Source organism: Camelus ferus, chromosome 16 (genome assembly GCF_009834535.1).
Source record: "Camelus ferus isolate YT-003-E chromosome 16, BCGSAC_Cfer_1.0, whole genome shotgun sequence".
Lineage (NCBI taxonomy): Eukaryota > Metazoa > Chordata > Mammalia > Artiodactyla > Camelidae > Camelus > Camelus ferus.
Window position 1 is genome coordinate 30,077,710 of NC_045711.1, and position 24,545 is coordinate 30,102,254.

The following is a 24,545-nucleotide window of genomic DNA, read 5'->3' on the forward strand; positions in this document are numbered from 1 at the left end:
CCTGGGAACCTGCATGTTTTAATGTTCCCAGGGGGTCTGACACAGATAGGGGGTGATCCTCAGATGTCTTTGAAAAAAAGTCTTCTTCAGCATCCAGTTGACTTTCTAACTCTCACTTGAGCAAGGATGGCACAAGAAGGCATCCTTCAGAGGACACCTCAGTGCCATGTCTCCAGAACTGGGCACCGCTTTTCCTCCAGACACAGGTCCGCTTTGACTCCATCCTACTGAGCAAATCCCTCCTCACCAGGTCCCAAATGAAAGAATCATCCCCATGGAATGGAAACACCTAGTTCAGGGCTCCCAAGGGCAAGGTCTGGTAGAAAATAAATGACCAGCATCCTTGGTAGGTCAGTGGATTTGGGCTGGAAGCGTGAGACCGCCCTGGTATGAATCATGACCGATATATATCGCTGGAAAGGCGCTTACGTGATTCAAAGTTTCCATGGAGTTAAAAAAAAAAAAAATGAGAAACATCTGTAGGAGCAGTAAACAGCTGTGCCCCCAAGTTTCCTGGCTCTGAAAGGATGCCAAGGAGGGTGGGGCTCCTCCCACACCTGCTGCTTCCGCTCTCGTGACAACCCCTGCAAGTTCCCCAGCCAGCCTGATGACAGCAGGCTCCTTCCAAACAGGAAAAGAAGCCGTAACTCAAAACCCTCACTTCTTCCAACCCTGCAGGAAGCCAAGCCTCTCACCGCAGGAGGCTGTTTTGTTTCCTTGTGGAGAGGGCAGGAAGTGGGAGACTTGGAAAAATCTTTTGTCAACTGATCTATGATGTACTCAGACATCCAGAAGATGGGAGTCAAGGTCCGCTGGTTCAGATCATTGACATGACTTGCGTTTCAGTAACAGAAATTCCATACGACTGGGCTGCTGTGTTCAGAATGTGTATTTGGCGTTACCAGGCACTACTCCCAAAATCCAAGAGGAAGTAAAATGGCTCACTCTCCGAAACGTGGATGGATTTTGGAGAACCTGTATATGCCTTTTTTTTTCCTCTCCTCCTTTGAGCAGACTGATGATGGTGTTCTTGTTTATATCAACATAGGAAGGAGGTTGGCACAGCTACACATGAATCACAGCTGAAGAGATTTCCTCTCCAGAGGACACCCGGTGCGAATTTCAAAGATAACTTAATCTTCTGCAAACACGTAGCATCTTCTTGGTTGCCTTTCTTACCTGTTTGCTTCGTTTTATTTTGTTCTGTCTGTTCAAGCAGGGAGCATCTCCTTACAATCAGGCCCAGGAGGCTGGTGCTTAAACAGCCTTCCCAGAAGGAGGAATCTCCCACCCCATCAGGTTGGGGGGGCGGGGGTCACAGCTCTAGATCTCCAGAATCAGCCTTTGGCCAGCCACTCCCGACAGCGTCTTTCGCCACTAGGGGCCTCCCTAAGAGAAGTGATCAGTGTTGCAGAGACTAAGACTCAGCTTCTCTTTCCTCAATGTATGGTCTCCAGGGAGGTATCAAGCATTTTATGACTCAACCAGCCCCAGACTGGTTTGGGCTAGACAGATGCAGGGCCATTAAGGAAGCCTGAGAATTCCTTGGCTAAGAATTCTGGGGCTCGGTCACAGCCACCTGGGGCAGAGATCGGGCTTGACCAGCGGTGGCGCTGCAACGGGGAGCCAGTGGGACAGTTGGTGCCAGGCTGTGCACCCTCCCCTGCCTGGTTGCTGTCTCCCTCCTTGTGGTTGGCCTCACTGCCTAGACGAAGACCTGGCAAGATTGGAAGCAGAAGGCTCAGCAGAGGCAAGAAGAGGCACGTGGCGTCAGCGGCTGTTGGTTATGAACATCACACTCATCATGGCCCAAGTTGTCCATGGGTAGTGAGAAGACCATCCAGTAGGAAAACCAACAGCTCACTATTTGCTTGTCAACCTCAACAGAGGGCCAGGCAAGGTTGCCAGAGGGTATGTGGCCCCCAGGTTGCTTCAGCTTTTCAGCTTTCGGTTACTCATTTGCAAAACAGGGAAGAACCCAATTGCTGATTTGCATTTGCAAAGGTTTTTTTTTTTAACTTTTTTTTAATTGAGTTATAGTCATTTTACAATGTTGCGTCAAATTCCAGTGTAGAGCACAATTTTTCAGTTATACATGAACATACATATATTCATTGTCACATTTTTTTCCCCTGCTGTGAGCTACCACAAGATCTTGTATCTATTTCCCTGTGCTCTACAGTATAATCTTGCTTATCTATTCTGCATATTGCAAAGGGTTTTGAGATGACTATCTAGGGGTTACTCTGAGCTTCTTGAAACTGGAGTGGTTTTCTAAACCAACACACGTTACAATCTAGTAAGCCCAGGACATATCTAAGCGTGAACACAATTAAGTTGTGTTTATTTTAAAATGCACGTGTGTACATGTATGTATGTGTGTGTACACACAGGTATATGCGTGCAGATCAATATAATCACTCACAGTTTTACCTCCCGGCCCCTCTTCAGCAAACTCAAGACGATTTACTCTAGTGTCTTTAACGCCTGACCAGAAAAGACCAAGGCCAAATTCAGGGCCAGCGGCTGCCTCTGTTGACCCCTCCAGCATCTTCAATAATATTGCATCTTCAATAACAACCCAGTGCTCGGGGAGGCTGAGCTCGGCCCACAGGTGCCGGCACCATGTCCTTTTTACTCTTGAAGATGCCATCGGCAGCTTCCGGCAAGCAGTAAGTCATGATTGTTTCCTTCTGGGCTGTGGGGTGTGGTTACAGAGCAAATCAGCCTGACTCCAGCTGCATTACCACAAATCGAACATCCCCATGAAAACCCCAAACGGTGTTGTAGCTAGTGTCTGGTGCTCCCACCCAGTTCCTGGGCCCAACCCCGTTGGGGCTTAGACCACTAACCGTCCAGCCCCGAGGGTGGGGCGCCCATGAGTCTGCGGAAAGCTGCGACTTGAGAAAGAGAGCGAGCCTTCTCCCATCTGAAAACGGAAGTTCCACGCGAGGGAGCTGGCTTCCACCGGTGGCCTGACAACGTCAAGAGGACCGCAGTCCTTGAAGCACTTCCTGGTGACCCCAATTATTCTATTAGTAGCCGTGGTAATAAACACTCGGGAGCACCTCTCTGCTGACGTCTTGCATAACCCCCCAGGGTCACATACTGCAAACTCCCAGCCCAGAGGCGGAAACCACCTTCCTGCTTAGCTGTTGTCCTGGAGCTGGGCTTGGCCTGGAAGGGTCTGCCCCTCTAGGGGGTCGGATACGCCAGGAGAAGCAGTCCTTCTCTGGGGGCCACTCCAGGCATCATCTGAGGACCCCTAGAGTCTCCCTGAGTGCCCACTCAGGACCAGTGTCCCAGCTGTGGGGAAGGGCAGATTCAGGAACTGCCCCAGTACTTTTGAGTCACTTCCATGTGACCCACGGTAAAGCCAGAAATAGACCCTTTGATGTGTGGGTCCCTAACTGAGAAGCCGGGCTCACCGGGCCTTCCAGAGGGGGTTCCGGGTTCCGCCAGCCTCCTTTCCTCCTCCCACTTCCTCTTCCTTTTGGCAAAAGTAAAACACACAGAGAGACAGGGAAGGGCCATCAGGCCTGACATTTCCTGGCTGTCGCTGCCACCGAGTGCTTCACAGCACCCCAAAGAGGGGACACTGGGGTGCCGGGGAGCAGAAGCCTAGTGCTCATGGCGGGGCTGGGGAGCCGTGCGGGCCGAGCCCTCCAGGAGCCGGGAAAGGTCGGGGTATAAAGACCTTGCCAGCCCTGCCACCCATGAGGTCTTCCCTTCATTCATTTATTCATCCAGTTCGCGTTTATTGCCTGCAGGCCGGGTGCCCGGCACTGTGTTAGGTGCACTAAGAATTCCGTGGTGAGAGCCCTGCCCTCAGGAGGCTTCTGTTCGCATAGGGGAGCCCCACCAGACACAACCTACAGACACAGGTCCTACATCTCAGCCAGCAGAATGTGCCAATGCCTAAGTCATGCCAGAAAATTAAATGATGGTGAGGGGGGAAAAATCATTCATTATGGGGAATAAGCATCAACGTGCGCCCACCCCAGGCCAAACTGCTCCACAGACATCTGGACTGACAAACTGGATGGATGAGGGAAGAAGAGGAGGGGAGTGGAAAGAGAGGTTCATCTCAAAGGAGTCACCCAGGGCGGTTGTCAAACTGGATCTTCATTCGCCACTTGCCAGCATCTTCTGAAGAGGGTTCTGTCTGCACAAAGGCAGCCAGGCCCTGAGGAGAGGCGCCGGCCAGCGCCCTGAAAAGCCCAGGTGAGACACATACCTCCGCCACTTACCCTGTGCCCACTCTGCGCCCGGCCAAAGAGCACCTCAGAGGCATCCAAACCATCGAAGTGTCGGCCCCGGGGCAGTTGGGCCCCGGCCAGGGCCACCACGGTAGGGAAGATGTCCAGCACACTGCGGAAAAACCAAGACAGCGCTGGCCCCAGCTGATCCCAGGCTCTCTTCCCGGTAGCACTGTGTTGAGACCTGCCCGGACGAGCCCAGACTAGCACTGACAGCCTCCTGCACAGCCCACCCCCTCTGCCCGCCTGTCCTTCCTTTGGGTCCCAACTGGGTTTCTGCTCCTATGGGAGGCAGGATGGTGCGGTGGTTCAGCACCTGGGCACTGCAGCCAGGTGCTGCCTGGGCTCACATCCCAGCTCTGCCATCTAGCTGGGCCCTCAAGTGCCTCCGTTTTCTGTTCTCTAAAATGGGCATGTTAATAATAGTGCTGACCGCACAGGGTGGTGGTGTGGATGAAACCCATGGGTATGGCATGTTGAAGGCCTGCACTCAGCACTCACTGGATGCTTGTGTTATAATTACTCACAGGGGCACCCCTGTAGGCCTATTTAAGCACTAATGGGTTCTACCTGTCACCAACTAGGCCACTGCCACTCGCCAGGAGGGAACAGTGTGTGACAGGTGTCTGCAAGAGGACATTCACCTCCTTCCTTCCATCCCCGGTCTTTGTGTAGAGTACCGTCGTGTGTGAAACATCCCATCCTCGTTTACTTAGCTCTTTCATTTCCATTACGAAATAGTAAATGTTTATAGTTGGGGGGAAATGACATCCAGAAATAACAAGGAGCAGCACACAGCGTACATCACCCGAAGGCAGCCCCTGCGAACGTTCCGCTGGATTTTGTTAATTCGGTTTTCCTTTTTAAGTCGTGCAGTAAAACCGGGCTCTACCACAGGGCCCATGTCCCCCCAGCCTGCTGTGCTCATGTCGGGGAAAAAACTCTTCAGCAAGAACAGATGGGCCGCCCTTTCAACAGAGCTGTTTACCTGAGAGCCAGGCCAACTGAGAGTCAGCGGGACTTGACAGACCAGGAGGGCAGGGCCAACGTGAGGCTGAACTTCCCCAGGAAGGAGGGTCAGGATCCCTGAGGCTGGGCCCAGCAGCCGGCTTCAGACTCCCCACAGGGGAGGCCTCCAGGGCCACACGTCCTGCTTTCCTCCCGCCTGGGGTCCGGGGAGGGGCGCCTCGCCCTCCAAGGGGGGCTGCGGAAGGGACCTGCCACGGGGCTCCCACCACCCTCTGCCGGCCTCCTTCTCCTCCTGTCCAGGGCTCTGCCTACAACCCCAGGCAGGACCTCTCCTTTGACTCCGGTACAGACTGCTTCTGGTTTGCCTTCAGCTTTCACAGTCCACGTAGCTGGTGGCTTAGCGCTTGAGATACGCACCCCAGGAGCTGGCATCCCACACCAAGGCAAAGCCAGGAAGTGCACGGTAAGCACTTGCAGGGTACAGAACAGTCCAGAGACCTGTCCGGAGTCCAAGGTTCCTGCCACCAGTCAAGCAGCACAGGACCGCAGTGCAGCCTGGAAAGCCGGGCAGGGCTGGCGCTGTCGGTTTGCACTTTCTCTAAACTGTGCCCCCGGAGAGATCGGCCTCGCCGATGGGTCAGTCAGAGCCCGGGAAACAGGATCTGTGTTAGATTTCGGAATGCCTGGTACACTGTCTTTCTCCATCTCATCATCGCCCCTGCACCTCCACCGTCATGAGGCTTTAGCATCCTAATTACCGAGCACAGAACCCTGATGTCTCAAAATTTGGCAGGAACCTCAGAAGTACCTAGTCCACCCAGAGCACAGAGAAAAGCTTCTGGTCCACATCTCCAGCGACGTGCCAACTCAGCAGTGACTGGCCAGCACAGGCCATCAAAAAGTCCTTCCTTATGTAATGGAGGAAGCCACGCCCCCAAGGGTAGCCCTGGAGGAGGGAGGTCCTCCCAGGACACGCAGTCCCGAGGCTGGCCCCAGGCCTCAGCTTGAACTTGGAGAAAGAGCATTGGTCCCACAAGGGCCACCAAAGGGACCGCAGCTGCTCCAAACCTCAAACCCCACCCTCAGGTCCCTCTCGGAGACCCGACAGCACCGTTTTCAGGGAGCACGGGGGGTCCGGAGCATCAGGAAGACCCAGCTCCAAAGTGTGCACGTCCGTTACAGAGCAGAGCGCGGCTAGGAGTGAGGGTGGGGACGAGGCCCCCTCCCCGAAGCCCCCACCACTGCCCACCGCCAGATACAGGGCAGGGGTGGGGGGACCTTGAAAGGAGACGTGTGGCTTGGCCTTGCCCAGGGAGCGTGACACCTAAAGCACCGGGCATCGACGTGGATATTGCCACTCTGCAGCTCCCACTTCCGGGACTCGCTTCTGCGCCTCAGGACAGCATGGAACCAGCCAAATCCCCCTCCCGCATAGCTGCCTGCCTTTTGGACATGAGGAGAGCCATGTGGTCCCCCCAGGGGACCATCGCTCTCCTGGCTAAGCAGCACCTTTAGCCGTTTCAAACGAGCTTATTTCAAGTCCTTCTCACCATTCTAGTCACGGTTACTTGCCTCTGTCCTTAACACAGATGGGGGCCTCCCAGCCCCAATGCAGAGCTGACCCTGCACCTTTCTGAAAGTGACTCCAAGAAATCAAGCGAGAGCTGTGGTTCCCACCCAGCATGACTTTGTCCTCCCAGGGGACACCGGTGCTGCCCAAAGACATTTTGGTGGTCACAGCTAGGGCGGGGGGAGCTGCTGGCCTCTGTGGGTGTGGTCAGGTATGTCACCAAACATCCTACCAGGCCCAGGACAGCCCCCCACCACAAAGAACCATCCAGCCTCCAATGTCAACAGCGCCACAGTTGAAATACTCCCCACTCTGGAGTTTCAGGGTCAAACCTCCAGGCCTTCTTCACTTGTGCTGCCAAGCCCTGCCCTCCGGAAGGGACATCCGCTCCTGGACATCAGAACCCTTCTGTCTGATGTGCCTTTACTGCCCCTCCAGTCCTGAGAGCCTTGCGTGACCCATAGTTGGGCACAACAATCAATCTCCATTGAATAAAGGAATTTCCTCCATTCTGCAATTGTGCCCCTGGGCTTTGGGGTCAGGGCACCTCTAAGACCCTTCCTTGAGCTTATCACATCACCTGGGTGCACACCTGAGTATTAACACCAGCTGTATCTAAAGGTAACCAATAAGATGAGTTTGGACCCCTCCTTCCCCAACCCCCAAATGTGATTATATCAACTTGTCCACTGTCTGGTGGCCATAACGCCTCAGGGCCACTGGGATGTGGGCTTGGAGGGTTCTGGCCTTAGCTTGGAGTGGCTGAAGCGAGTTCTCTCTGATCTGGAAGGAGATCTATATCCTTGGAGGAACAAAAGACTAGAGTAAGTGACAGGAGAGGTGATTATGAACCACAACAGCGGGAGAGCCTGCCTGGGCATCCAAGAACAGGAGGCGTGAGCATCAGTTTCTTGAATATGGATCATACCATCCTGCTCCTCAGAGCCGACCCCGGGGAGTCCTGCCAATCAGTATGCCCCACCCAAGTCTGCTTCTCATGGATTCACGTGGGAAAAGAGCAAGAGGATAAATTCTATGAAGACAAACTGTCCTGCTAAAATCAAGACTAATTTATCACCAAAAATACCCGCCAAGGGGCTGATCAGTTTTGTCCTGGTAAAATTCCAGGAGCCCCCTAAGCAAATGTTACCTTGCACCAAAACAACTTCCTTTGGCTACTCACCAAACAATCCCCTAAGTCACCTGTCACCCCTGAGGCCTGAAATTATCAACAAGATGATGCAGTTTTATCTCTGGTGCCGTAGCTGACTGTAGGTACAAACGCCACTCTCAAATGAGAAGCGCATGCTTGGTTTTTGGTGATGTAACTTGAGAGACGGCTGAGTGATTTGTGCACATCCAGCCCAGCCCGTGAACACTTGACCTGACTGCACTGAGTCAGCCCCATAAAAAGCAGCCCGCCTGGCCCTCTTCCTGGCCGGGCTGACCTCCCAAACTCCGGCGTGAGCCGTTGCTGTCACACCTGCTCGCAGCCCCCCACCACTCGACAATACAGGGCTGCCTGGCAGTTCCTAAGGGCCCAGAGGCTGCCAGGGACAGTGCCTACTCGGCCCCTACTCTGGCCATCACAGCTGTTTGTCCTTCCTTTCCCCTGGGCTTCAGTGTGCCCGCTTCCTCTCCATCACCGCCCCTCCGGGGACACTGGAGGAAGACACAGAAGCTTGCTTTCCTCTACCAGGCTGTATTCTTTAGGCCGAAACCCGTTTGGTTAATGGTAAAGGACCTTTGGAACTAGTACATTAGCGTTTAACCAGAACAAAAACTCCAAGCACGTAAACAAGCAGCTGTTTCTACGGAGGACACCACCCCCACCGTCCATGAATACAGGGTAGAACCGCGGAGGGGACGTCCCACCAGACAAGGGAGAAGTCCCCATTGTAAGTCACGGTTGCGAAGCTACGTGGCATTGCCTTCAGAAGGGTGCACCTCAACCAAGTTCTGTGCCAAGGAGATGGCCTCCTGGATCTGCCTTAATAAGGAGATCGGAGGGATCCTGAGATTTTATCACGTTTACAGTCATCCTACAAATAAAAGACGCACCTCATTATAGAAGCTTCTTTGCCAGAGGTAGGAAGACTGTCCTCACCTAAGGATTCATTCCTTCCCTACCAGCCCGGTGGACCCAGCTCCCCCGCATCCTGCCCTCCAGGGCACGAGAACACCTAGACTCCTTTCTTGGGGCCACCTGATCACCAGCGACATGCTAGCTGGACACAGCCACCCGTAGGACGCCTGCCCTACCCTCAAGGAAGGAGTAATCCTGGCTCAGATGAGCCATTCCCTCCCGTCAGCTTGGCCCAGGCCAAAAGGGGAGATGAGCGTTCTGCCCTCCTGTCAACAGACACAGCCTCCACCCCATCCCTCTTCACAGAGACGTGATCCCAGAGGATGGCTTGCATTATTGCTCCATGCTGCTACTGTCAGAGTCTGGGAAGCATCAGGGGACACCCGACCGAGGCAGGTGATGGACAAGTCTCTCTTCCCAAGGTCTCTAGCCACTCAAGCGCCCGTGACCTTTTCTTATATCCCAAGGGAGTTTGGGTCTCTTACCTTAACAGAGCGGTGCTGGTGACATTGCTGGGGACTCTGCCGGGCCAGTAAGCCAGAGCCGGGACCCGGTGCCCTCCTTCCCAGGTGGTCTGCTTGGCCGGACTTCCCCCTGTGAAAGAAGAGGAGGCAGCTGGTTCTCTGGGGAAGCAGTGCTGCTCTACAGGGACCTCTAAGGGCTTCCAGTAATTCCAGCAAAGGAACGACTGCCTTTAGGAACCAGCTACTTTGATTCCTCCAGTGACATCTTTCAGTATGTGTGCTTTTATTCTGGACTCAACACACGTAAATAGCTGCCCGTGGCAATCTCTGATAATAATGTCTTCATGCCATTTTTAACACTTCACATTGTCTGGCTTGTTTATTGACTGGCTTGTGGTGTGTCTGCTCCCCACGAGACGGCATCAGTCTTGTGCACCCAAGACACAGTTGGTGCTTACATATATCTGTTGAATAAGTGAATGCCTTCCTGCTGATCACGAAATGACTGTCTAGGATGGAAAAATAAAATTACTTGGAAAGAGATAAAGGCAGAAACTCCCCCAGTTATTTGGTCCGCCCAACACCCAAGTGATCTGGCACAGATTTTGTTGTATTTTGTTTGCTCTGCTTTGCATTTTTTTTTCTTGGTTCGGATTTTTTTTTTTCTTTTTTTGTTTTTGGTGAATGAATGACTTGTTCCTACGTTGTGGAGACAGCGTTCATAATAGCTCCAACCTCTCACCTCTCGGCGGGAGGTAAGAACAATCTATGTGCAATCTATGAATTTCCACTTGGTAATTAAGGGAATTATTTTTGTAACCACAAAGTCAAAAGTGACCACCAGGATAACGATGACCAGCGGGCTGGAAGGGATGAGGTCATGTTTCATGGAAACATCCTGAATACACGTTGCGTTGAATTAACCATGACCATCCCCACCACTCCCACACACACCCCAACCTCATCCCAGCTGAGCCAAGGATTCCACAAAGTTAGCGTGTGGAGAGCCCTTCCAAGGCAAACGCTGTCTGTGCCTCGCACATACCGTGGTCATGCAACTTCCTTATGTTTGGCTGGCGTGAGTAACAAAGGCGGGGTGACGGGAGGGAGGGGGCGAGGAGACCAAGGCTTCTGTCACTCAGCCCTCACCCTGAAGCAAACAGAAGCTTTGATGTCCCTGGCCCAGCGCACAGCACCGGAAATGCTCGGCATTCCTGGAATTTTCTCATAACCAGCTTTGGAGTCCCCCGAGTGTGGAAGTAAGAAACAAAACACTAAACAACTCACGTTGTATGGACTGTTTATGTCTAGGGGTGTAGGGCTCAAGAAGCCACGTGGAGTTGTGTGGGCTGAGTGGGAAGCTCTTTGACTTGGCCCAGGACTTCTCAAATACCTTCTTCCTCTCCAGAGCCATGCCTCCCAGGAACACCTAGAGAGCCCACCCCCGATCATTCACGCGTGGGGAACAGACCCCAGCACTGCGCAGAAGGCACGTGCACGTGGCCCTGGAATGCATGACTTACGCTGCAGACACCGCGGCTTCAGGCCAGAGAGCAGGGCGGAAGCCTCTATGATCGCACGTGCTCGGGCTCTGCGGGGAATTCCTCCCCCACGAGAGGCATGTGTATGGAAGCTTGGGGAATAGATGGGTGAAAATATGGAGCCCATTTATTTACACGCTTCCGGAGCACAAAACTCAAACGGACTTGCTCATTCAGCCTTCGAGGCCAGATGCTAAGCAAAGGCGAAGGTTTCAATTCAAGAAACAAGCCGGTTGTTCCGAGGGTCAACCAGAAGGCCAGGGCTGGGGGCTGGCACTGTGATTGGCTATGGGCACCAGAGTCAGCACGCAGGGCTGGGTCTCCGCCTCGAAGATGTTTTCAGAAGGGTACACGAGCCCCTAATTAATAAGTTTGCTAACTGGTCCTCACCACTAGGAGTTCTGCTCATTTGCCATAATCTTTTGTATTGTTCTTTTTTAGAGGATTAACTTTACTAATTTGTTTTCAGAGAGAAGTATTTCAATGTGTTTGCCCTATTTCAGCACAGAGTCGGAAGCTTGGAGAGGGTATGAGGAATTCAGCTAGTTACAAAACGTGAATGTGTCAACAGGGTGGACTTACAAAGATTCAGTTGAGACAAATAGATAAAGAAGGTTGGCAGCGAGAAGCCCCTCAATGTGGACACATGAGGGGCAATCCCCCACTGTGTCGTCAAGGCTGGCCAGCTGGTACTGGCTATACCTTGAGTTCTGGCTTTAACAGAAAGACACAGTTCTCTATTCTAGCCATGCCCACAAACCTTGTACTTGAAAGGAATTTATCTTTAAAAAGTCCAGAGTGTGGTAAGCAATTATAAAAAAAAAAAAATATCCCCCACAGCGTGGACATCATCTCACTCCAAATTCCGGTATCTCACTGGCACTGCTAGGGGTGGACCAACTTAAAAAGAGTCGACCAGCATTCTCCATGGGTCCCCAGGGTTGATGCTTAATAACCAAGCATCTGATTATCAGAAACATCTAACAGTGTGTGTCGTGGTTTATTTGCACCAGCACATACTGAAACCCATGGTAGCTGGCCCAGGTCCCCTAATTCTCTTCTTCAGTGATACCTGCTCCTACTAATGGAAACTCATTCCGAGTTAAACATAATAATAACGGCAACCATAATCTCTCCTATTGTTTGAGCCCTTCCTAAGCACCAAAGTAAGTGCACCTAAGGATAATGCTAAGAGTTTCCTACCATTATCTCATTTAATCCTTATGACAACTTTGTGAGCCAGGCACTATTATCCCCATTCTCAGATGAAGCTCAGAGAGGTTAAGTAATTTGTCCAAGGTCACACAGCAAGCATAACAGGAGAGTCAGGATATGAATCCAAGTCTAATGACAATGCCAGCACCCTCACCCATTAAATCTTCTAGGACCTTCTAGGACAGCATTTCCCATCCCTGAATGCATATTCAAATCACTAAGGAAGCTTCTGAGAAATACCCATGCCAAGGTCCCTTTCCCAGAGATTGTGATTTAATTGGCCTGCGGTGGGGCCTGGATATCAGTACCTTATAAAGCTCTCCTGGTGATTTAATGCAGAGCACACCTGTTCCAGGGCAAAGGTGAGGAGGGCAAAGGGCAAAAACCAAAAAGTGGACACCATGCTTTTCGAAATTAAATGTAGCTTATGTGCTTTCTAATGACAGGGTTTATATTGCATTCACCTTAATACCTTTAGGCCACGGGATCATAAATGTGACCCTATACGTCATCCTGAGTAAGAACAATAGATAAATCCCTAAATTAAAATAGGGACTTTTTAAATTTCAAAATCCATTCGTTAGCTTAGAGCAACCTTACAACTTTGATCAGTGGCACTGGCACATGAAAAGTGTCAGTGGCGTTTGGCTTTCCATCGGGGAAGGCACATCTCAGGGTCATGAGAATGCATTTCAATGCACTTGTGGTTAGTTATGACTCTAATTAAGGCAGAACCTCTTACTTAAAGCAATAAATATTTAGCCTCAGCAACCAAAATATAAACAGAACCATGATTCATGAATTTGCTTACTTGTTCTTCCCTGGCTACGGAAGTGAAACGGCATTCTGTGATGCATCAAGGAAAGGGCAGGCTGAGGAAGACTCACCACAGCCAACGCTTAGGAATAGTGGTCCCTCCCAGGAAGGACTCAAAGGCCATGTTTCTCTGAGTCAGAAAGGCAGCGATGCTCAGACAGAGGCTGGCAAACTTCTCCGTACAGGGAGCCGCCTGCAGGACCCCCCGGAGATTCTGATTTCCTAAGTCTTGGGTGGGGCTCTGATTCCAGGTCATTCTGACACCAATGGTCTGAGGACCAGAGTTTCAGAACCATTAGTCAGGTAGATGGGAGGACGCCTTTTCATTGTGAGGCCCTGGGCAGAATTCTTAGCATCCCTTGGTCTGAACCTCCTCAGCCATGAAGTGGGGAAGGGGGTGGAAATGACTGTACTGACCTCATGGGATTCTGGGGAACGTTCCCGTGAGCTAATGCATATAAAGTTCTCAGTCAGGTCCTCTCCCACAGTGCCTACCACGGAAGTGCCCAACACATGCAATCCAAAAAACCCACAGCAAAACAAAACCAAAAACGCAACAAAATTACCTACAGAGAGACAAGAGCAGAAGTTGCAAACTGGCAACCCATAGGCTAAACTCCGCCCCCTTGACAGTTTGGTTTGGCATAAATCATATTTTTTATGTGACTTTTTTTTAAGGCAGTCTAGTTTTATGTATTTGGGGTAGGGGGAGAGGGGAGGTAATTAGGTTTATTTATTTAATAATGGAGGTACTGGGGGTTGAACCCAGGACCTCATGCATGCTAGACATGCGCTCTACCACTGAGCTCTGCCCTCCCCCCAAACTAATTCTGAATGTCATTAGACAGAGCCCTCTCTCCAATTTACTAAATCCCTAATGCTGCCTGCAATGGACAAAAACAAACGTTTGTTCATTAATATTACCTGCCTGGCTCCCAAAAGCATTTATATTCGTAACTCGGATAGAAGAACAGGCCTGTTCTGAGCAGGGCACATTCTATAACCTTCTAAAGAAGCAGGGCTCATTTCTAAATATAAACACGTGCCTTTGCCAAGGATGCCCGCAGCCCACACACTAGTTTTCTAGAAACACAGGGCAGCCAGACCGCTGTCAGGACCGGGGACTCTGGCTGGCCTGGGGTGGCCATGAGTGTGGTGGTGGGGACACTGTAAGCCTGGTGGCCTGTGGCCCAGACAGAGACATAATTTCACTTCCACTGAGTCCCCATCGGTGGGCCCTGCCCCGAGCCTGGGCCAACAGCCAGCATCCCTGGTCCCTCACTCTTTCCCCCAGCCCCACCTCTGCCCCAAACTGGACAGAAGGCCCAGGATGTAGGGTCCGCTTCCCAGTGGGAAAGGTTATGCAACAAGCCGATAGCATCGAATTACAAACAACCAAGGTCTCCTAGAAGCTGAGGATGCCAAATTCAACACAATGTTTCCTCATCACCAAGGGGGAGGAAGGAACAGCTCTGTTCTTCAAATAAAACAAGAAAAGATTTTCCAGACAGAGGAGCAGTCAGTCAGGGGACAAACAAGGTGCTGGTTCTGTCCCGGATAGGAAGTAGGTCCGGAGTGGGGAAGGGAGGGACGGCTGCTCCGAGCAGGGCCTGCGCAGGGGCCGTGGGCTCGGGGTCACCGGTCGACCCGCACCTCGGACCCTTTTTGTTTGCAAGAAGGCAAGGCCCTCTGCGCTGCCCCCTGCCCCCCGGCTCAGTTTCTCCTCTGCCCTGCAGGGCGCACGCAAGCCAAGCCCAGTGGCACATCCTCACTCCCGGCACGGGGTAAAAAGATGACTCCAGGAGACGCTGCCTCATCCCATCAGCTGAGCAAAGCGGCTTGGCCAGGAAAGGAAAGAGAAGACAGGAGGGGGGCTCCGGGGGGCCCGGGTAACAGGGGAAGGCAGCACGTGGCCTGACATACTGGGCTGGCTGCGGGGAGAAAGAAGCAGGGCTCTGGGTACTGTTTGTCCTACTCTGTTGCGAAAACATTGACTGTCTTCTCTCTTTCATCTATTCTGGAGACTGGCCTCCTTTACAGCAGGATGTGCAGGCATCCCACTGACAAGGAACCTGAGTGAAGAAGAGCAGGTGGTCCAGAGGGACCACCAGCCTCATGACCCGAGCCCCCAGCCATGTCCCTTCCACACGGTGCTCTGCCTGGCCTCCCAGAGCCCCCAGCAGCATTCTGAGCAGAGAGGAGGAAGAAAGCTATAAAACAGTGGACAGGAAACAGGTTTAGAAAATGAGGAAGGAAAAGTTCGCCTTTAGGATCTCCTGCAAAAAGAGAGTAGCGTTCAGCCCCTACCCCGCCACCACAAATTCAAGTGCTGTGTCCCACGGATACCACATCCAGCCACAACATTTATGCAAGGCCTTGCCCCCAAAAGGGTGTAATTTTGAGATGAATAAAATCCAGCTTCAGAGCAAAGTTTCCCAAGCTAAGGACCAAAGCACTTGTGAAGTTGTCCATGTTGTTTAAGTTGCCCGTGTACTCTGTAGGAAAATCTTTCTCAGGGCACTTCTTCCAATTCTCTTTGTGGGGACCCCCCAGTTTGTTTTGGCTGAGAGTGAAGAAATGGAGTCTTAAGGGGTGAGGGGCAGGGGTTGAGGCTAAGCGCCAGGCTGAGTTCCCTCCATGCGATGTCTCAGCTGGTCCTCCCCACCGGTCCCCCGAGATGGGTCTCCAGAGCCCCTCCGGAGGAGGAAGCCATACTGGAAGGGCAGGGGGCCACCAGGCACCAGTCCCCACGCTGAGTCGAGATTCAAGCCTCCAAAACCATCTTTCCACCTCTCCACTCTGCCTCCCATAAATCTAGAAAGGTTCAGACTGGAACAGGGGCTAACCAGATTTTCCTTGACAACCGCGGGGTCCAACTTGTAAGACAGGATGTTCCAACTGGTTGAGCAGTCGATCGGGTAGAACAAAATGTGAGAAACAACAATCCCGTGTGTTAAGGAGTGAGCCAATGGTGGTCAAACCACGTGGCCCCCTCCATCACTGGCTGGCCTCAGGAAAGCCCTCCAACCTACTTGGCCACAGTTTCCACATTTGGACAACAAGGCAATTGGAATAAAGATGGGGCCTCCCACCCTGGCATTGTTTGACTGTGGGGACAATCCTGGAGAGTCTGCCCCTCATTTATTTTTCATCTTTGGCTCGGTACAAATGAGTCTGGCACCTGCTCCTCTTCCTTCCCTCAGCCCCACAGACGGTAGAGAGGTCCTTTAAAATGGAACAATGTGTCAGGAGCAGAGGGCAACGCAGAGCTAGTGTTTAAAGTGTATGGGGATTTCTTTTGCAGTGATGAAGGCTTGGGGGGACCCAGCAGAGGCGACAGTGGCACAACACTGTGAATAGGCTGAATGCTACTGAATTGCACAGTTTAGCTTTATGCTCCATGAACCTCACCACCACTTAAAAAAATCAAATGTCACTCTCTTAAAAATCCTTCCACGATTCCACATTTCCTTAGAATCATGACTAAAAGAAAAGCCCTTCAAACGCTGATCCCGGCTTTCCCTGTCTCTCCACTCAGTCTGCTTCCATGAGCTCCAGATGCACAGACAGCTGGACAGCCCCGCCTCTCTCTTCTTCCCACTCTCGCCCAGGCCATGCCAAACCCCGTCGCCAGCAAATCCCAGGCGGTCTCCTACTCATTCTTCCAAACTCACACCACTCAGGGATGCCTTCCTGTTCCCCTCCCAGGTGGGCGAGAAGCCCTGGTGCTCCCCTCATGGAGTTCTTACCCTGCTTTATAATCACCTGCTTGCGTGTTTGCCCCACGGCACTTTCTGCAATGATGAAAACATGCTAACCAGTATGGTAGCCACCAGCCACATGTGGCTTCTGAGCCCTTGAAGTATGGCTGGTATGACTAAGGAACTGAGTTCTAATTTAATTTTTATCTAAATAACCATGTGTGGCTAGTGCACGGTGTATCGGACAGCGTAGTTCAAATTTTAACCTGCATCCATATCGCCTAAAGGACTTGTTAAAACAGATTGCCAGGACTTAGCCCCAGAGCTTTTTTAATCCTTTCCAATTTTACTGAGTACAGTTGACAACCAGCCCTGTATGAGTTTAAGGTATGCAGCATAATGGTATCACCTACATACTTCATGAAATAATTATCACCGTAAGTTTCGTCAACATCCATCACCTCATAGAGACACAAAATGAAAGAAATAGAAAAATTTTTTTTTCCTTGTGATGAGAACTCTTCGGATTTACTCTCAATAACTTTCACATATAACATACAGCAGTGTTAATCACATTTAGCACGACGTACATTGCATCCCTCGTACTTATTTATCTTATAACTTGAAGTTTGTACCTTCTGACCGCCTTCATCCAGTTCCCCTTCGCCCACTCCCACCTCTCGCCTCTGGTAGCCACAAATCTGATCTCTTCTTCTTTGAGTTTGTTTGCCTGTTTTTGAAGCGTAATTGACCTGCAACACTATGTTAGCTCCTGGCGCATCACACAGTGATTCAGTATTTCTGTACATTTCAAAATGGCCACCACGGTAAGTCTAGTAACCACCTGTCACCACACAGAGAGATTACATAATTATTGACTATATTCCCCACACTGTGCATTCCATACCTGTAACTTATTTATTTTATAGTAATTGGACTTTTTCACTTCTTAATCTCTCACTTATTTCTCTCCCTCCTCCACCACACCCCAACCCCTCCCCCAGCAACTACCTGTTTGTTCTCTGTATCTATGACTCTGTTTCTGTTTGGTTGTGTTTATTCAGTTGTTTCCTTTTTCAGATTCCACACATAAGTGAGATCATACAGTATTTGTCTTTCTCTGTCTGACTTATTTCACTTAGCGTAATACCCTGTAGGTCCATCCATGTTGCCGCAAATGGCAAGATTTCATTCTTTTTTATGGCTGAGTAATATTCCATTGTATCTTACATCTTCTTTATCCATTCATCTACTGATGGACACTTAGGTCACTTCCATATTTTGGCTATTGTAGATAATGCTGCATTGAACACACGGGTGCATGTATCTTTTCAAACCAGTACTTTCATTTTCTTCAGATAAATAGCCAGGAATGGAATTGCTGGATCATGTGGTAGTGCTATTTTTAATTTTTTGAGGTACTTCCATACTGTTTTCCTTGGTGGCTGCACCAATTTACATTCCCACCAACAGGGTTCCTTTTCCTCCACACCCTCTCCAGCATTTGCCATTTGTGTGACACCCTCACCAACACTTGCTATCCCCAGAGATTCTGATTTGGCAGGTCCAGGGTGAGGCCCTACCATCCACAGTGCTAACAAGCTCTCAGGTGGTATTAATGCATCTGGTCCTGGGACCACACCTGATAACCATGGGTCTAGATCCGAAAGTTCTAGACTTGAATGACTCTAGACTCATAAGGTCAAGCTGTGGATATTCTAAGTGGTTCTCAAAGTGCGGTCCCTGGACCAGCTGTATCAACATAACAGGAACTTGTTATAAATGCAACATCTCCATCGCCACCCTACACCTACTGGGTGCAGGATCCCCAGGGGACCATCCACAATTAAAGCCTGAGAAACACTGCTCTAGACAGTCATTCTTTTTTTTTTTTTTTAACGTAGGTACTGGGGATTGAACCCAGGACCTTGTGTATGCTAAGTACGTGCTCTGTCACTGAGCTATACCCTCCCCTCCTTAGTATTTCTTTAAATATATGTACCATAATTTCTTTGAGCACTCCTCTCTTGCTGGACACCTGGCTCATGTCCAACTATTTTTTTTAAAAAACCTACTGCAATGAGCATTCCTTTACATACATCGTTGTACACTTGGCTAATTATTTCCTTAAGACAGATCCTTAAAGGAGGAATTAATGCATCAATGGGCATGCATATTTTTCAAACCTTTGGTCCATATTGCCAAATCGTCCTCAGCATGACTGCTCTTCCAGAAAGTGGGGTCCTTGTGGGGAAACTTTCTCAGAGCAGATGGGTGCTGAGCTGGGGGCTGAAGGATGTTTAAACAGAGAAAGGCAGTATTGTGTCACGTCAAAAGATCACCAGCTTTAACTTGGGAGCAAGCCTGGCTCTGTCCTCCCAAACTGTGTGACTCTAGATGAGTTACTCAGCCTCTCTGAGCCTCTCCCCTTCTTCATCTGTAAATGGAGTTATCGCTACCTGCCTTTCACTAAGCTTTAGAGGTAATACCTACAGAAACCTTGCATGGCTGTGCACTAAATATTTCTTGAATAAATGAGGTAAATTAACAGTTGGATAGATGGAGGAATGACTCAAAGAAAAAATGAAAGAAAAGAAAGGAAGGAGGAAGTGCAAGAACATCAGGATGAAAGTAAAGGCAAGGCATATGTGTTGGAAGGTCCACGGACTGGCTCATCACGGGGAGAGCTGGTGCGCTGGGAGGAGAGGAGAGAAAGGGACGGTCCAGGCTGAACACGAACTTTCTCAGTCCCAATTTGTTTCTTCCCTGGAACCTGGGAGCTGGTGAGTAATCTGTCCCTACTTCACAATGATGCCCCAAGGCCCAGATATAAACTGGTCCCCCTAGAGGTGGAATCTCACGCCCACACTTGGGCTCAGCACCAGCCATGGGATGCCCCAACCCGAGCTACCTTGATGAGTTTGCCACAATCCAGTGAAGGGCCCCACGCTCCCTGCAAGCTCACACTTCTGAGCCCACGGGCCATTATCTCCTAGAAACCAAAAAAAGAAAAAAAAAAAAAAAAGCAACATGTAGCGGTCAACAGGCAGCAGTCAACAGGCTAATGGATGCTTCAGCTAGTTCTCTTTCTCTCTGTCACCATGTCCCTGTGCCCAGCAGGGGACTGGAGAGAAAAAGGACTTGTGAAAACAAACATGACCCCTACCTTTGAAGAATTACCTTTTCTAGGGGACCTGCCTCTGATGGGCTTTCAGAGAGGTGGCTGGTCCCTGCCCCGAGCTACCCCTCGTTGAGGCTCCTGCCTTCCTACACAGTTTTAGGAATCTTGTTTCCCTTGTCATCGGCCCAGCAACCACTCACTGAGCACCTGTGATGCACCCAGGGCTTCATATACATTATCTCATCCTCCTCCAACGTGCTAAGGAGTAGCTCCGACTGTTAGCTCAATTCTGCAGACAAGGAAAGAGAGGTTTCGCAAGGGTGAAGTAACCTTCCAAATAGTAGAGAATAGACTGAAACACAGGTGTCTCCTGCCCTCGTTCCAGACAGGGACCTGAGACCCACAATGCCTGTGTGGGCCCTTTAAACAGCTCACTAGCTCAGCTCCACTCAGAGAAAAGATGTGACCTGGTGACCGGTGGCAACCTCTGGGATGCGGGAGGATGCTGAAGGGGGAGTCTCAGAACTGCCCGAGGACTCTATAAGTTCACAGTGTCAAAGTCATTCATTAACAATTAAGAGCAATATCCAGATAACCCTAATCAATACCCAAGGGGCCAGCAGGGTACCTGTCCCCTCTGTGCCAGCCTTTCCAGGGGTTCCGCCTTGGTGGCCCCAATGGACAGGTGCTCAGCACGCAAGCTAATGAGGCCCCAAGTTCAAGGCCAGCCCCCTGGCCCCATTAAAGAGGATGACTTGCCCAGACTCTGCTCTCTGGTTGGTAGGTGGGGGTGGTGAATGTGCAGGGTTATCCATTAGATCTCAGTTAGACTGGCTGGGTTTTACTTCTTCACCTGTAAACCAGAGGAATGTGTTGTTTTTCGCTGTGCGGTCAACTTTGTCCTTGATCTGGCCCACGAGGCTGTCCATCTCACGGAGACCTGCAGCGTATGGCCTTCGACCCCATGTTTCTGCTGAGAGCTGGGTCCTGGCTAAGGGCACGTGCATGTGGGCCAGGCCCACATAGAGCAGGAAGGGTCTTCCGCTGGTGCTGAAACGAGAGAGAGCCAAGAGGTAACCCTCCAGAAGGCACTCTGGCTGTTCCAGTGTCTCTGTGGCTCTCCCTGGCTCCAGGGAAAAACCCAGAACACCTTCTGCCTCATGTGCTCAGGACATACTCATCTGTCTACAATCTCCAGAGGAAATGTGGAGATAACCTGGTTAGCTAGTTAAAAACTGAGAGGAACTGTAATCATTGTCACTGTCCTTTCACATTTACCGAGAGCTTTTAAGTGTGACTCACGCCGTCTAAATTCATCCTCATGAGAACCCACAAGTTCCCTTTTTCAGATGAAGCATCGGAGGCTCAGGGAGACTGAAAGACTTACTCAAGCTTTGTAAATGATCAAGTCTGGACTGAAACTCAGACCTGGCTGAGAGCAGAGCCCTGGCCCCTAACTGCTGCCTTCTAAAGTCCAATGCAAACATATTTTAAAATTTTATCTGCTATTTTGCAGCATCCAGGCCATCATGTCCACTCCCAGCCTTGGCCCTTCCTAGGAGATGAATGAATGACTCAAGTTGACCACAGGGAATTCCAAGGACAGAGCCGGGAACATCCAGATCAAGGTCCCGTTAGAGGCCAAGGCACCTGGCCACCCCTCATCTAATCCTGCAGGTGCCCCGGGAGGCCTCTGGTTCCCGACTGCCCCCCACCCCACCCTTCACTCCCAGGCAAGAGACGGGATCAAGTGCAGCTTCAGATCCACAGCCTCTCCACTCCTGCAGCAGCAGGGACCCTCAGGGAGCCCCGTCCCACAGCCCACACTTATGGGGAGGGGGGTCTTTCCGAGGACACAGTCAGGGTGAGGGGAGACCTCAGGCAAGTTTGTACAGAGTCATAATAGAAGTGCAGGCTCTTTTTACACCAGTGCAGCCAGAGACTCGACTTTCACATTGACCCAAGAGTTCTTTGCTTCCTCTGATTTACACCATCTCACATCAAGCTCTCTGAGTCCTCAGCTCTGCATGCAACCTCGCGCTGGACAGTCCCCTGCGTCCCAACTCCGAGGGTCCCCTGGTTGGGACGGTGCCTATACTCAGTTCTCTTTGATGGACAGAAAACCCAGGGTGCACGTCCCAGCGGGGGCCTCTCCTTCTCCACTTCAATCAGCAGTTTCTCTGCAGCGTTTCCGGAGTTGCTCTGTCCAATGCAGGAGTCACAAGTCACATGTGGTTATTTCGATTTCAATTCATGAAAATGAAACAAAACTAAGAGTTCGGTGCCTCACATGCCACACTGGGGATGAGGCTTGAAGACATGGTACCCAGAGTGGCCCGTTTCATAGAGGTAGGAAGTAGAATGGTGGTTGCCAGGGACTGAGAGGAACAGAAAATGGGGAGTTGGTGTTTAATGAGCACAGTTTCAGTTTGGGGTGATGAAAAAGTTCTGGATGGTGGTGATGGCTGCAGAACAATGTGAATGTACTTAAAAACATAGAATTGTATACACTTGAAAAGGTAAATTTTATGTTACGTGTAATTTTTTAATCTTTTTTGTTTGTTTCTTTTTTGGGTATTTTTGGTTTTTTATGTTTTGTGTATTTTACATCTGTCTGTCTGTCTATCTATCTATCCATCCATCCAGTGTCTCAGTTGCCTTAGCTACATTTTAAATGCTAAGGCTAGTGGCTACCATGTTGGACAGCACAGAGAAAGAACATTTTCATCCCTGCAGAGAGCTCTACTGGGTGGTGCTGATTTAGAGTGTCTGTTGCCTGCTCATGTACAGTTGTGTAGGTTGCGTCCTGCACAAAGACAAGGACTCTCTCAGCTGAGAGAGTAAATCGGAGCTTAACTCCAGCCCACAATCCGCTGGCTGGGCACTCTGGCACAGATCAGCGCCTGCTCAGAGGGGACGCCTTTTTTCTAATCTGCGGAGAGACACCATGTTACATTGGCACACTGGGTGGAACTGGTTCAAATTTCAGGAATTCTGCAAGCCAGTTGTTAAAACACGGCCATCATTAAAAATTAAATGAAATCAACTTACAGTTAAACAAATGATATTAAAAACAGGTAATAAATGTGCACGACTCCTCATATCCTAATTATTTTTTACATTTTAGTACTATCTATGCCCCGGAGGTAATTTCACGGACACTGACCCTGTATGGTGGAAACAGCCTAAGATGGGGTGCCCCAGCACATCTCTCCCCAACCCCACATTCAGCAACAGCTCACTGGCATCTTAAAATCAGCCACAGTGAGGATACTTTTTACACCACAGAATTGGGCAAATGGTACAAATCAGAGCTTTGTTTGTCAGAGTGTTGGTTGTTAAACATTGGTCAGCTCACCCCTGCATATGGGCTGGGCGCATGGTCCCATCATCCACCCCTGTCCCACTCACCCTCAGCATATCCTCCAAACTCCCCGCCCAGTATCAAAATCCTGTTAGTACCCTGGGCCCGAGGCTGAATGAGCACCGTGATGGTGAGGGACGACAGTACGCACGGATGAAGAGGACAGGTGCCGGAGATCTGCATCCAGACCCCTGGAATTTTATTTCATGGTTCTGTCACCCTGGACAATCAACTTAACCTCTGTTGCCTATACAGTGGGGACAGTTATGCTGCCCCCCAATAAGCTGTGATCATTAATTAACTGCCCATCATAAGCAGTTAATAAACAGTAGCCTTCTTACTAACAAGTATGAATTTCACGAGCCAGCAGTCGTAAGGATCCATAGTACCCAGGGAAGTACCTCTTCCTCTGCATCCTGATGCCATGCTAGAATTCATAAATGTGGCATCTTGCAGAAACCACACAAACTAGCTCCCAGGGGGCATCGATCCCCCAAACCACCCCTTCATTATGCTCCTGTGCTGAACGGAAAATAAAGAGTAAATAAAGAGAACTGGTACTTAAAAAAAAAAAAAGCCAATGACACAAATGAACTTACTTACAAAACAGAAACAGATGCACAGACATAGAAAACAAACTTATGGTTACCAGAGGGGGAAGAGGGGAAGGGGTTTGGGATAAGCAGATACAAACTACTCTATACAAAACAGACCAATAACAAGGTCCCACTGTATATTACAGGGAACAGTATTCAATAGCTTTTAATAACCTATAATGAAAAAGAATCACTATGCCGGACACCAGAAACTAATACAACACTGTAAATCAACTACACCTCATTTTTCTAAAAAAGCCAATTACAGGGGGAGGGTATAGCTCAGTGGTAGAGTACATGCTTAGCATGCATGAGGTCCTTGGTTCCATCGCCAGTACCTCCGTTAAAAAAAAAGCCAACTATAAGACAGTATGATTTCATATATATATATTCACCAGGCTAGAAAAATATGACCAGATCTAACAAAAGGGGTTAAGCTATTAGAAGAAGTAAGATGCTCAAGGGGACATTCCAGGAGAGAGGATGGGGCAGGGCGTGGAAATGCATTAAGATTAAGACCCAGAGACAGCCAAGTCAGCAAATCACCTGATCTGAAACAGAAGATGGCCAGGGAGGGACACCGACCTCTCACCTCTTAGGAAATGTCCCCACAGGCTTCTGGCCAGAGAGAGCCAGGCCTGCAGGTGGAGGTGGGGCTTCCCTCAAACCAGGAGTGTTCACCTGCCCAGCTGGTTCCCGGCCCTCTCGGCTCCCCCTGCAGTGGTCCCTAGAGGTGAAAGGTCACGAGTCTCTCTGAAATGGAAGGCTGCACAATTTTACCCAGCCCCCAGCATTTTACCATCCCCCTCTGGGCTTCAGCATTCCAGACATCTTCTCAAACCC

General features: G+C 50.3%; 1 protein-coding gene across 10 annotated transcripts in view; it reads right to left on the reverse strand.

The window, feature by feature from the left end:
- ARSG (arylsulfatase G) overlaps positions 1 to 24,545 on the reverse strand; it is a 108,208-nt gene that overhangs the window by 8,316 nt on the left and 75,347 nt on the right. For 8 of the 10 annotated variants that reach the window (XM_032457000.1, XM_032456997.1, XM_032456999.1 and 5 more), the window contains 4 exons: positions 20,596 to 20,792; positions 19,533 to 19,613; positions 9,370 to 9,478; positions 4,251 to 4,371 (listed from right to left, as the gene is read on the reverse strand). In XM_032457000.1, coding sequence (XP_032312891.1) covers positions 4,251 to 4,371; positions 9,370 to 9,478; positions 19,533 to 19,613; positions 20,596 to 20,792 — 508 coding nt within the window. The remainder of the gene's footprint in view (positions 1 to 4,250; positions 4,372 to 9,369; positions 9,479 to 19,532; positions 19,614 to 20,595; positions 20,793 to 24,545) is intronic. The other 2 variants (XM_032457002.1, XM_032457006.1) reach the window with 2 other exon arrangements.